Source organism: Pezoporus occidentalis, unplaced genomic scaffold (genome assembly GCF_034315485.1).
Source record: "Pezoporus occidentalis ecotype Australia unplaced genomic scaffold, CSIRO_AGI_Poc_V1 ctg77, whole genome shotgun sequence".
Lineage (NCBI taxonomy): Eukaryota > Metazoa > Chordata > Aves > Psittaciformes > Psittacidae > Pezoporus > Pezoporus occidentalis.
Window position 1 is genome coordinate 76,637 of NW_026916126.1, and position 14,595 is coordinate 91,231.

Below are 14,595 nucleotides of genomic sequence, written 5' to 3' on the forward strand. Positions count from 1 at the left end.
AGGAAGACCACAAGAAAAGGTGCTGGTGCTTTCATGGTGCAGGATAGTGGAATTATGACAAAGATGAGAAAATATGAAAGGTCTAGACAATGAGGTATTGCAGGAACTGGCATCAGGCTGGAAGCAAATTGTACTGTTAGAAGTAAGTTGTAAGGGACTCATAAAGAACTGGCATAGGACATCAAGTAATAACCTTAACTGAAAGTCTGAATCCCCATTGTGCTAATACTGGTTGAGGATTTTATTATAACAAAAAGGAGCATGTGTTGCTTTTTATCTGAGAGCCAAAGTATTTTTCGTATTTCATTTGTAGTTTTTTTGTGGCAACCAACGTGAATGCTTGACAGACTAGTAAATCCTGCTTGCCTTTAAACAGATTCATGTGGTGAATTTTTCACCTGTGTCATGTAAAAAATGGAGTGGATTTGGACTAGATTGGTTGCTTTCATAAACTGAGATTTTGCTTGATTGAAATGAATACAATGCCCATGGATATTGATCAGTTTTATTAATCGAAGTAATTGAAATCAGAGCATACAAATTGCAGTAATGTCAGTATATTTTAAATGAATATGACAGATATTTTCTCTATAAACATAAGGGAAATTCCTAATAAATAATTCAGTCTGAAGTGCAATATCTGCTTTATTGTTGAGAATACCTCTGTATGTGCACTTCTTCTAGTCAGCTTGGACTTGAATACAGTTTTAGCTTTAGGAGGATGGAAAAATGAGCTCTCCCTTGAAAAAGATCAAAAGTGTTGTGACAAAGCTTGTGTTACACAGTTTGCGCTTCTTGTCTTTTTTGCTGATCCTTCTATTTACCCAAAGATGCATTGGCCTTTTCTAATAGGGGAGTGATAGCTTATGTTGAAAAAATAGAACTACTTAAAAGACAGAAGTACTTTGGTTAATGTAGTTTTCCTGAGGTACACTTGAGGACGCTTCAGATGTGTAAAATGTCCCCCTGCACTTCAGGCACGGGAGCAATACTTTGTAAATAACCATAGATCCAGGGAAAAAAAAAGTAACACTATATTATCTTACAGCTCAGCTTCTTACATATTGATTAATATATTTAAGCATTGTGTTGTAATTAGCAGACACAGGATATGTGTTAATTATTTTCTTCCCCTTTTTAAAGTACATTTGAAGCGCCACTTCGTGTTCCGAAACCATCTCTGCTTGGTCTTTGAAATGCTGTCCTACAATCTGTATGATCTGTTGCGGAACACCAACTTCAGAGGCGTCTCACTGAACCTGACACGAAAATTTGCACAGCAGATGTGCACTGCACTGCTTTTTCTGGCGACTCCTGAACTTAGTATCATTCACTGTGACCTAAAACCTGAGAATATACTGCTCTGTAACCCCAAACGAAGCGCTATCAAGATTGTTGATTTTGGCAGTTCATGTCAGCTTGGACAGAGGGTGAGTATTAGTAAAAATTCTGTTTATGCTACTGTTGGGTGCATATGTAAAAAATCATAATATATAGATGGGTAACTTAAACTTTATTAATAATCATTTAAGTGAAATACAGGTAATATTTACATAGGGTTTTAGACATCAACAAACCACAGGAGCCTTAAATATGAGGTTTAGTTCCATAGTAGTTAAACCTTCACCATAGTGATAAACTTCCCCTCTTTCTTTTCTTCTTGGTTATATTTGTATGCTATGTTAGTGCAAAATGCATCAGCACTTGATTGTAGAAGTCTGCAGTGCTAGTAAATAAATATTTTTTTTTCTTCATAGATATTACTCCTCCCACTTTAGCATTTAGTGTGCCTTAGAGATAAGATATTTGAGGGTTGAGACAGTGCAGAAGCTGGCTTTTAAAGATAACTGGTTACTAAACCATTTTTACAAACGCTTCAGCAACTGTGGAAAGACTGAATTGAGTTTAGTGGTGGTATTAGTATGAATAAAGATGCATATGGGAAAAGCATTTCCAGGACAAAGGGCCAAATCATTTTCTGTCAGCAGTTCTTCATATTAGGATAGATCTGTATTACTAAATAGTTGACCAAAAATTTGTGATTGTGTCATGTTGCTCATGTACTTTGAAGATGAGTACATGCTTTTATTTGAGCTATTAGAATCTCCCCAGCATAGCCAATTTCCTTTCTATTTGCTTGAGGAAATGTTAAAATATATACAGTACTATCAAGATACTAAAATCATAAATAAGATCATAAATAATTCTGCTTGGATGCTGTCCTGGGTTCAGCAGTAGCAGTCATTTTTCCCCTTCTTGGTAGCTGGTGCAGTGCAGTGTTTTGACTTTCAGCTCGGGAACAGAGCTGATAACAAGCGATGTTTTGGTTTGGCCAAGGACTTTGTGAGCCTCATGCTCTGCCAGGGAGGAGGGGGAGCCAGGAGGAAGCAGAGACAGGACACCTGACCCAAGTTAGCCAAAGAGGTATTCCATACCACAGCACGTCATGCCCAGGAGGTGACTGGGAGTTAGCCGGAAGGGCTGGGAGACTGCAGGGTTGGAGGAGGTATCGGTCGGAGCTTGGTCGGGCTGGGGGGGGGCGAGTTATCGGTCGGCTGGTGGTGAGATGATGTATTCTCTTCCCTTGTTATTTCTTTTATCATTATTATCATTGGTGGTAGCAGTAGTGATTTGTGTTATACCTTAGTTACTAAACTGTTCTTATCTCAACCCGTGGGAGTTGCATTCTTTTCGATTCTCCTCTCCGTCCCTCCGAGAGCAGGGGGAGGGCAAGAAAAAGGGGGAAGTGAGTGAACGAGTTACCTGACTGGGTTTAAACCACGACAGTTCGTTTTTGGCGCCCAACGTGGGGCACGAAGGGTTGAGATAACGACAGATCTGACTGGATTAATAGTCACTCGTCACAATGCTGATTTATTGGCTCTCAGAGTTGTTTCGCTTGATCTCACAGCTTCAGAATGTTGTAACTTACGTAGAGCCGGTATTTGCTGTGATAGTGTTTATCAAGTATGGGGCTTGGGCTAAGGTTCTTGTCTCACTGTGCTTTATGGCAATGGCTTGTAATACGGGCGGGCTCCAGCAGCAGGGCGGGACGGACGTGGCCGTGGACTTGTACCTGGCCGTCCGGCTGCTCTTCACCGTCCTGGCCCTCACCCTACTCTCCATCTTCGTGAGGCTGCGGGGAGCTGAGGGGGAGCGGCCCCGGGAGCCGGCGGCAGCCGAACCGGCCCGGGAGAGCGGCCCCGGGGACCAAGCGGCGGCGGGAGCGGGGCCGGAGGCCGCGAGGGGACGGCTGCCGGTGGAGGAGGTCGGGGCGGTCGAGGAGCAGAAGGAGGCGGCTGCCGAGCAGCGGGAGAAGGCGGCGGAGGAGCCGAGCCCCGCGGCCGAGCCCAGCCCCGCGACGGCCGAGAGCATTTCCCGGAAGCCGCCCGCCGAGCCCCAGGAGGATGCAGGAGACCACGCAGCATTTCCCAGCAAGGCAGAGGAGGAAGAGCTGGACTCAGGAAAAGAGAAGCTGGCGGTGGGAGAGCCGGCAAGCACAGCAGCTGCACCAGCCCCAGTGACAAGTACAGCAGCTACACCAGCCCCAGTGACAAGTACAGCAGCTACACCAGCCCCAGTGACAAGTACAGCAGCATCAGTTGAGAGTTCTGAAGGTTTTGAATGGCCTTTGGGTGTCCTTGGTACCTGCCTGCTGATTGTGATGGGGATCAGCATGTTGGCACACACACAGGCTGTGTTCTACCCACGACCATTTTGTCTGATCTCAAAAGTTAAGCAGAGTCAGGTTTGGGTCTTGTCTGGGGTTAGACGAGGATATGGGGGGACCAAGAGGTTTTCCCCAAGGCTGGACAGCCAGGAGTGGCAGGGTGTGTGGGACAGTATGGGCAAGTATCTAGTCCACTGGGCCCCTCCAGTGCTTTGGAAGCATTGGAGATGGAAGGCAGCTGTATGGAGTCCCCAGCAACAAGCTGCAGAAACTGCTGAAGGGGACAGTGAATTATTTTGAGCCTGGTGGGCCCAATGCACTTCAGGCCATCAGAGCAGAGATGCAACACAGAGATGGACTCATGATCGAGGGGTGGACTTAGCAATGGACACTATTGCCCAGGTTATTCACGAGTGTGAACACTGCACACAGTCTCTCCTGCTCTGGAAGACTGTTACAAGAGATGGAGCCTGACATCATGGACCAGATGGACTCAGCAGCTTTATAGGGACTGGTCCATGCACTAAGATAAGAGTGCACTGAGATAAGAGTGATGGTATATTGAAAATGTGGGATCTGAGCATGACGTGAATGGTATGGAATAAGGGGTGGATAATGTCCTGGGTTCAGCAGTAGCAGTCATTTTTCCCCTTCTTGGTAGCTGGTGCAGTGCAATGTTTTGACTTTCAGCTCGGGAACAGAGCTGATAACAAGCGATGTTTTGGTTTGGCCAAGGACTTTGTGAGCCTCATGCTCTGCCAGGGAGGAGGGGGAGCCAGGAGGAAGCAGAGACAGGACACCTGACCCAAGTTAGCCAAAGAGGTATTCCATACCACAGCACGTCATGCCCAGGAGGTGACTGGGAGTTAGCCGGAAGGGCTGGGAGACTGCAGGGTTGGAGGAGGTATCGGTCGGAGCTTGGTCGGGCTGGGGGGGGGGGGGGGCGAGTTATCGGTCGGCTGGTGGTGAGATGATGTATTCTCTTCCCTTGTTATTTCTTTTATCATTATTATCATTGGTGGTAGCAGTAGTGATTTGTGTTATACCTTAGTTACTAAACTGTTCTTATCTCAACCCGTGGGAGTTGCATTCTTTTCGATTCTCCTCTCCGTCCCTCCGAGAGCAGGGGGAGGGCAAGAAAAAGGGGGAAGTGAGTGAACGAGTTACCTGACTGGGTTTAAACCACGACAGATGCCAAAGCCTCTTTTCTTTAGGAAGAGCTTTGCATATGTAACTCAAGTGTTTGATTTGTACTGACAATTTGCTCGCTGCAGAGTTTACCAGGATGTCCTGTTCAGCTTTCACCTTACAGTAAATTCTTTCCTGGTTGAAAGAATTCTGTTCAGCTGAGCAAGTGACCATTTCTGTTCAGGGTACCTTTGCTTTAGTTGTTTGATAACAAGCTGTTAGCTGGAGAGGTAAGGAAGACTTCTGTCTATAAAAGTTAGACTCCAGTCTCTTCGGAAAAAAAAAGGATTTTGAGCCTTCCCAGGTCCTGTTGTGTACCTTTGGCAGTTTTACCTGTAAAGTTGTGGATGGTATCTTTTTCCTTTGAGCAAGCTGCATGTTAAAGAAACCAAACAAACCAGACAAAAAAAACTCCCTAAATTATGCAGCGTTTTCAAAAGGTATGAAGTTTCAGAAGTAGGACTAGTAATACTGTAGATGGGATATGAGAAGAATTAAGAAGTTTCATGGACCAGCTTTAACAGAAGGCCCTCAATTCTCTCTTGAGGAGTCAGGACTGGCCAGTGGCATCCCATCACTTTTGCCCCATAAGTTTGGGAAGAACAGCTTGGAATATTGATTAGTGTATTGAAAGCAGTGATGAAACGCATATGTAGATTAACAGGGGGACTTTTTTGCTATAAACTAGAAGCTTCTTAGTCTGGGGTGAAGGGAGACACCAGGAGGTGAAATGAGATCTGGATTATGTAGGTCAATGAGATAATTTTGAGATGTTAAAAAGCAGAAATACACACCCCTATGGTAATAATTCATTTAAGTTAATTTACAAACCAGTAGGGAAATACCAGTAGCTTTGTGGAAAGTGCTGGATAAAATTGCATGTTACTTAGAATATGAAGACCAGTTCTGTTGGGTGTTATTTGTTTGGTTCTTTTTTGTTAAGGGTTTTGGAGTTGGGTGGGATTGTTTCTTCGTCCCCCCTCCCCCCTTATTTTTGTGGTTGGTTGGTTGCTTTGGGGGTTGTTTTTTGGTTGGGGGTTGTTGGGTTTTTTTTGGTGTGTTTTTTTGGTATACCTACGTTTAAGCCAGTCTCCAAGTTTAAAATCAAGATAGAATTATGTGTCTTGTGAAATGAGCAGGATAACTAAGCAGTGGTGGAAGGGAGTTGCTTTTTCCGATGTGTTGTTTTCTAGTTCCTAGAATCACCTGATAATTTCGTCTGATTTCATCACATCAGAATCCTGGCTTTTGATCTTTTGCTGTCAGTTTTGTCTGAAGTGTTACGTGATTCTGATTTGGCTTGTGGAATAGTTCTTCTTAGGGTGATAGCAGAGAAAAATTTTGTACGATTATCTATAACTGCATGAGGTTACACTCATCAACCCTAAAATGTAAAATACTGACATCATGAGTGAATTTGCACTTTTTTTCCTTGGGAGGGTGAACACACTGTGAACTGTTATTATTAGAAAGAATTAACTAACTAGCATTTTTTGTATTTTTATTAATGTAATGTCTAGATGCTTTTTAGTATCACTGATACCTTGGCTTTCCCTACACCAAAAATGTATTTCACGGTAGCTCTATTTTGTAATACATAATCATAATAGTGCTCTTTGGATGCTGTTTATTACCTTTATATGCTTTTATTTCAGATATACCAATATATCCAGAGTCGTTTTTATCGATCACCAGAGGTGCTACTGGGAATGCCTTACGATCTTGCAATTGATATGTGGTCCCTTGGGTGTATTTTAGTTGAGATGCACACTGGAGAGCCTCTTTTTAGCGGGGCAAATGAGGTATGCAGATATATTACGGTACAAGTAATTATATTTTGTTGTTGTTTTTCTTCATTCTCATTATGAGTTTCATCTGTTTAGTTCTAATGCATAAATTAGGGAAGTCTAGTAATTCTAAAATGAATAAACATCAGTGACAACAGTGTCTTTTGTCAGAACTCTAAATTGCCTGTTAATAATTTTCTGTTTCTGGGTCCTCTCTCTTACTCCTTATACACTAATTTGCTCTGTACACAGTGGATTTATTTTTTTTTAAACTCACAATTAATTTAGAACTTGTCTGTTTTTTTTTTCCATTTGCTTCCTGTGTGATGAGAATCTCACTCTGTCACACTGCTCATCTCTGTCATATGTTCCTCACAAAATTTCTTTATTTGGAACAGGTGGATCAAATGAATAAGATAGTGGAAGTTCTGGGGATACCACCCACTCACATCCTTGACCAAGCACCAAAAGCAAGAAAGTTCTTTGAGAAGTTGCCAGATAGCACTTGGAACTTGAAGAAGACCAAAGATGGAAAAAGGGTAGGTTACATAATGAGGACGATAATATTGGCAGTTTCTGTAAATAAAATTAATAATAATAAGAAAAAAAAGTGAGATGTTACTTTGTTTTACATCTTGCCTTACTGAAAATGCAGCTTTATTGTTTTTAATTAATTGTTCCACATTGTAAGACAGATTAATGAAATAACACATTCCGTAGCATTAAATATTTTTTTACTTTTATTTGACTTGCTTTTATGGCATGTTTACACTGTGCACATCCAAGTCTTAATATATAAATTGACTTCAAGCAATTTCTAACCTCCCAACAGGAATACAAACCACCAGGAACTCGTAAACTTCACAATATACTAGGAGTTGAAACAGGAGGACCAGGTGGACGCCGTGCTGGGGAATCGGGTCATACTGTAGCTGACTACTTGAAGTTCAAAGACCTCATCTTAAGGATGCTTGATTATGACCCTAAGACACGAATTCAACCTTATTATGCCCTACAGCATAGTTTCTTTAAGAAAACAGCAGACGAAGGTACAAACACAAGTAACAGTGTGTCTACTAGTCCTGCCATGGAGCAGTCACAGTCTTCAGGAACCACCTCTAGTACATCTTCAAGCTCAGGTAAATTTTTCACATTAACGGATAACAGAATTATTTTTGTTAATCACATCTAAGGAGTCTTTTTCAGATAAATATTCTCTCTTTATTTTTGGTTAAAAATCAAATACATCAGTCATGCTCATCGATTACTTTAATCGCCTGGAACAGGTAACTGCTCCAACAAAAAGCAGAAAATAGATGAGCCAAAATGTGAATGGTTATTACAGGTCTTGTATTTTTACTTCAAAACAGTTTACATATTTTCATGCTGTCACTGTTCTACAGGTTACTTTTAAGTTTTGTGTCTCTTAGTTATTGTGCATATTCTGATTTTATAGGTGGATCTTCTGGAACAAGCAACAGTGGAAGGGCACGGTCAGACCCCACACACCAGCATCGACATAGTGGTGGACACTTCACTGCTGCTGTTCAAGCTATGGACTGTGAAACACACAGCCCACAGGTATGGTTATGTAAAGCTTTGTCTGTTTGCTTTATATGACTTTTCTGAGAATATTAAAGTATTAAATCCCTATAAATTAAGTAACGCTTTCATCTCAAGATTGAACTCATGTAGACAGAACTAGCTCTTATGTAGTTGTTTGTATGTTAGGTCAGTCACTTTACTGCAGGTAGCTGTAAAAATTTTCAGAGATTCTGTAGTAGTAAAGGTTTTGTATTAATAGCAGTAAGTCAGATGGAGCTGTCAGTGCTTCACCTTGCACAGGTTGTAAGGGTACACAGAACTATGCATCTTCCAACTCAGTGGAGAACAAGCTTGTACTTCAGTGGACTCCTGCTGGAGTTCTTAATTCTATTTTATGGTGTTTGGGTACTTCACCAACATTGTCGTTGATGGACTAGAGTTTATTCAGTACTTGTTGGAAAGAAGCAGCAACTCATTAACTACAAATAATTCAGTAATATTTTTATTTTAGTACAGAATGGATACAAATATAAATTGTCCCTAAGTCGTCAGTTTAGTTTATGCAACAAATTGATGTGTAGCTAGGAATCTTTAATCGCCTGTGTTCTTCCAGAGGTGTGGTGGTACTCCTCGAATGCTGTTGACACTACTCAAGATACGAACTACAACATACTAATTTAGCTTGGTATGCTTACTGTATCCAGAGACCCGGGTCAGACATCAGGGCCTTATTGTTCTAAGGGTTGTACAAATATTATGTTGTTTATTACTACTATTATGTAGAGCTGCTTCTGTGACTTTCACAGTAAGGTCACATATTGCACTTACTTAAACTGTTCGAAAAAAACATCCAGAAAGTGAACTCATTTTTCTTAAGGTATATTTAGAAAAGTGTATTAGAGACTCTTTGTAACTGCATGCTTCCACTTCTAGAATAATTCTGCGGCTACAAGGTTTTTTAACTTTTTTAAAAGTTAGCATAATATCTTAATATCTCTCGTATATTGCAAATGGACAGATTCAAGTAAGCATTTTAATTTTTATTTTGCTTATTAACTAACATAGGTTCGACAACAGTTTCCTCCTCCAATTGGTTGGACAGCCACTGAAGCTCCTACACAGGTCACTGTTGAAAACCATCCAGTTCAAGAAACCACCTTCCATGTAACCCCTCAACAACAGAATGCATTACATCATCATCACGGAAATAGCGCTCACCACCACCACCATCACCACCACCACCACCACCATCATGGACAGCAAGCCTTGGGTAGCCGGACCAGGCCAAGAGTCTACAATTCTCCAACAAACAGCTCCTCCACCCAGGATTCTATGGAGGTGGGCCACAGTCACCACTCCATGACATCCCTGTCTTCCTCAACTACTTCTTCCTCTACATCTTCCTCTTCTACTGGTAACCAAGGCAATCAGGCCTATCAGAACCGCCCAGTGGCTGCTAATACCTTGGACTTTGGACAGAATGGAGCTATGGACATGAATTTAACAGTCTACTCTAATCCGCGCCAAGAAACTGGCATAGCTGGACATCCAACATACCAGTTTTCTGCTAATACAGGTCCTGCTCATTACATGACTGAAGGACACCTTGCAATGAGGCAAGGAATTGATAGAGAAGAGTCTCCCATGACAGGAGTTTGTGTTCAGCAAAGTCCTGTGGCTAGCTCGTGACTAAACTGAAACTAAGTTTGTTTCTTGTGTGTTTTTATAGAAGTGGTGTTTTTCCAAAAACAAAGTGCAAAGCTGCTTGAATCAGAAGGAGATAAACTCACTGAACCGCTACAGGAGGGCAAAGCTGACTATTTTTTTAAACTTGAAAAGATTGCAAAGGGACAATGAAGTTTTTTTTGTTGGGTTTTTTTTTTTTTTTTTGGTTTTTGTTTTGTTTGTTTTTTTTTTTTTTTTGTTTGTTTTTTTGTTCTTTTTTTTTGGTTGTTTTTCTTTTTTAAGAGCCATGTCTGGACCCATGTTAATGGGTAGCTTAGTGGTATTCACTTTTTGCTTCCCCCATTTTAACCTGCCACAACATAGTCATAGTTTGGTTTTTTTGGGGAGGGTTTTTTTGTTTGGTCTCATTCAACAGGGGTTATTGTTCAAATGTTAGTTGTAGTTCCAAACTAGTTTCTTTTTAAAGGCATTGCACATGATTTATAAAAAGGCCCTTTGAAGTTTTTGGGTGGGAGGGGAGTGAGTAATATATATATATTTTTTTTAGTTCCCCAGACAAACATGGGCACAGAAATGCAGTACTGTAAGAAAGAGGGACCTTCAGATTACACAAATATATATTCTTCAGCTGTAAAAAGGGACGGTTGTAATGGAGTTTGTAAGGCACATTGAGCATGCTAAGTGGCGGTGATCAGAACTCTCCTTTTCTGAATCTACTGAGGATCAAAGCAGCAATTGTAATGGGATTCTGTGGGTCTCGTATTTTGGGAGACCACAGTCAGTTAGTATTGAAATATGACTGGTTTCATAACTGAGGTGCACTGAGAAGCAATCAACGGGTCGGTCCTGGCCAGTCCTGGGGAGGTCTAAGTGGTGGTCTTTGGGATAACCTTTGGCCTTATGGATTTGGACTCTTAAGTTAGAAGAGCCTACCATTTCAGATGCAATCACTTTTGGACATGCTTTTGCAGACAGTCCTTAATGCTGAAAACACAGAGAATGGGTAATTCAAGAGGCCTTTCTTTTAAAATAGACTTTTGTGACCCACTTATTGTAAGGTATTGCAAGGTCACTTTGCGTGTGTCATAAAGTTGACTTCCTTATTGGTTGAAGGTCACAGGAGTAGTGGTTTGCGTTTGATGGAAATAGCTACAACTGTGTCCCTTCCTGCTTTTTACTTTTTTCTTTTGCTTTTTCTCGGCACGTGGTTTCTCCACCATTACTTCTGCACAAAGACGTCTTCTGTTCATCCTGAACATTTTTAAAAATGCAGAATTTTATGTGACTGCTTTTTTGCCTCACAATTATGCTGTGAATTTTACAAAAATTTATTTTCTTTTTTGATAATTTATTGTACCAAAGCTGTTTTTATAGCACATAGATGTCTGTAACCAATAATGTAGCAGTTCTGCACTTTGACACAAGGTGTAACTAGACCATTTTTAAATGTCAGTTTAAAATTATGGCTGTACTATTGCTTAAACAAAACTGGAACTGTTGTTGAATTCATAGCCAATACATTTACAGCAATCTGTGTACTGAACATAATAGATTGACATCTACTTCAAGACTATAACATCTGTTACATTATAAATGTGTTCAGGCTTCTGAAGGTAAAAGGGACACTAGATCCAGAAGCTATGAAACCAGCAGTTGATTCTTGTATTCCTTATTAACATAATTGTAAACTTGAAGGCAAGACCTTGATTGCATGAACAGGTCCAAAATAATAGTCTGAGTAAAGCAAAACACTCACATGAGACCTGAGGTTAGCAGGCTGTATTTAACAGGTGCCTAATTTTTGGGTAATGCTGCCTTAATATAACACAGTCAGCTTGGCAGTTGCAAAATTTGTGGGCCCATTCAGAGATTTGTTTGAATGAAAAGTAAAAGCTCCGTGGAAAACATTTGAAAGAAGGGTAATTCATTGATTGCCCATCCCAGATTAACATTCTTTGCCCATTATATATTGCAGAAGCAGTGATCTACCTCTGCCAGTAAGCCCTTCTAAAAGTTAATTTAGCAGAAAATTCAGAGTTCAGACTGGTCGGTTCCATGCAGCGAAGTCATTCTTTCAGACTAAAAGGTGGAATTTTTTATACTTACAGTGGCAGTGCAGCAGCTGACTACCATGCGAATGGGAATGGATACTTGGGATTAACCATTTTTTTCCTTGTAAATCATTATTTTTTTTTAAATCAAGCAATCTTTTTTTTTTTTATTTTATTTTTTTTTATTGTATTGACATGTCAGCCCTGTGGATGAATTTTTTATTTGTTTGTTTTATTTTTGGTTTTATTTTTTAACTCGGTAATTTCAGAGAAGTTTACAGGATTTGGAAGGCTGTCACCTTAGAAACAGGATGCTGAGTTTAGCAATATAAAAAGGAATCCAGTACTTACTGCTGTCTAGGAATATAAGGGTAATAGGAAATCTGGGTAATTTCTGTGTGCGGGGGTTGCCACACCTTAGCAAGCGCCAAAAAATAAAGCAGTTAAAAAGAAAATCTGCATAAAGAAGAAATCATAAAATCCAGTGCTTCTGCATACTGTGTTATGTTACAGTCCAGTTTTGTGTGCTTTACTACACAGTTTGGTTACAGGACTTCTGTGCATTGTAAACATAAACAGCATGGAAAAGGTTAAATACCTGTGTTCAGATTGTAAGATCTAGTCCGGACTTGCTGTGTATATTGTAACGTTAAATGAAAAGACAAGCCCTTTGTATTATAGTCATGCAGTCTTATGTATGATAAACAGTTGAATAATTTGTCCTCAGACTCTTTACTGTGCTTTTTAAAAAAAGAGTAATTTAAGAAAAAATGTAAACATAGTAAATCTTCCTATGCAATTAACCTACTCCAAGCCATGGTATGGTAGGTATAATTATACTATAATATGTAAATATCAGATACATTGAAACAGACTTAAAAATACGAAAGTAAAAGTTGGAGGCATAACAGATAATTTTGAGTTTTTAATTGAAACAGCAAGGTATACAAATCATTGATGTATGAACACAGCTCTGCTTGATTCTGATGGACTGTACTTGTAGTTTTTGAGTTCTTTATATTATCATCTGTTAGTTTGAATGTTCTTATATGCACTGCAGCTTTCTACTTATTACAGACTAGCTGATGTTAAGGCCAGAAGTGACCATGGTCATGAAATAATCTGACTGGCACGCCATTACTCCTTGAATTCAATCTAAATGTTTCTGCATCATGAATTCCATGTCTTTTGGGTGCAGTAGAACATACTTTTGAAAAAGATAGCTGATTTTCATATAGGTTCTTGAAGTGTGAGGGTTTTTCCATGTCTCTTGAGTGATTCAGCTAGATTTCCATACTCTTAGTTCTCCTTCAGTTTTAGGACTGTTTAGTTCCAGCTGCTGGCCATCAGATAGCTAGCTGCCTATTAGAATAACAAATAACTACTCTAGTTTTAAACTATTTCACTTTATTCACATAAAAACTATGTTAAATAACCTATGTAGATGGAGTTCCTTAAATCTCTAACTGTAAAGCTTTTTCAGCTCTTCTGAAACTTCAGGTGTTTTAAAATCCATTCTAAAAGCATGGACGGAAGGTCTGCATACAGCGTCTGGTAGTGATTTGGGTATTGCTGTGTGCGTGTACTATGTGCAGGTACATTCTTGAACCTTTCAGTTTATATCTTCGCTTGTTTGTTTATACCTCCGAGGATTGCATTTTTAAATCTTTCAGTCTCAGTTATTTGCATTAAAAGATTGTAAATTTAGATGATTATCCATCATGATTCCTAAGTCCTTTTCAGAACTGCTGCTTTTCCAGGATGTGGTCTTCCATCCTGTAAGTATAATGATGTCTGAATGGGACTGGTTTACAGAAGGGTTGGATTCACCTGTAGATGTGGCTTGTCTTCATTGTTTATCACTCTACCATCGTTACTTTAATTAAACCATCAATGTGCTTATATTTTAGTCTTGATAACTGAAAACTCTGAAATACTTTGGAAGATAATTCCTGTTGAAACCCATCAGGGACATCCTTTTTTAATGAGGAAATAATCTAAAGCTCTAACCCTCTGACACAGCGTGGTGAATATGTTGTGTTGATTTATAGAACACAATACATATCAGTAAGATCATTATGTGGAACTTCTGAATAGTATTTAAGTATCTCTCTAGTCAAGATTACACAAGTAACTTAACAACAAAGTAGAGTTATTGCTGAGTGTTGATCTCATGAGGATAGTTTTTATATAGCATGACTTTGGCAAGTGATTAAAGGATTGGATATTAGAATTACACAGTATTTTACATTTGTCAAGGAGAGAAAGATACCATGCCAAATTGTAGTTTTGTGTTAAATATCCCTGATTCTGTGGGGTTCTACAGAAGTAACCTGATGGTGAAAAATTTGCCGTTGGTGTTTATTTCTCCACCTCATAACAATAGTTGAACAATTTTTTACTTAATGATCAAGATGCGTTGTTTTTATTGCAACAGTTTTTCATACTAGCCCTATCAAATATATGTGGTCTGCCTAGACCCAAGAGGATTTGTAGTTTCTGTTGTTCATTATATTTTATGCTAGATGTTCCAGAGCATCACAGAGTTCAATCACATAGATGGTCGCAGTGACTATCTCTGAGGACTTGAATGGTACGAAAATGCGATACACTTCATAAACCAAACAAAGGTGGTAGTTAAAATTTTAAACTCAGGCTCCTCTGCTGA

At 39.8% G+C, this 14,595-nt stretch overlaps 1 protein-coding gene across 2 annotated transcripts in view; it reads left to right on the top strand.

The window, feature by feature from the left end:
* DYRK1A (dual specificity tyrosine phosphorylation regulated kinase 1A) overlaps nt 1-12,653 on the top strand; it is an 89,283-nt gene extending 76,630 nt beyond the window's left edge. For both annotated transcript variants that reach the window (XM_062602461.1, XM_062602462.1), the window contains exons 7-12: nt 1,144-1,430; nt 6,514-6,660; nt 7,044-7,184; nt 7,478-7,784; nt 8,102-8,226; nt 9,256-12,653. In XM_062602461.1, coding sequence (XP_062458445.1) covers nt 1,144-1,430; nt 6,514-6,660; nt 7,044-7,184; nt 7,478-7,784; nt 8,102-8,226; nt 9,256-9,879 — 1,631 coding nt within the window. In that variant the 3' untranslated portion in view covers nt 9,880-12,653. The remainder of the gene's footprint in view (nt 1-1,143; nt 1,431-6,513; nt 6,661-7,043; nt 7,185-7,477; nt 7,785-8,101; nt 8,227-9,255) is intronic.
* The last annotated feature ends 1,942 nt before the right edge of the window (nt 12,654-14,595 follow it).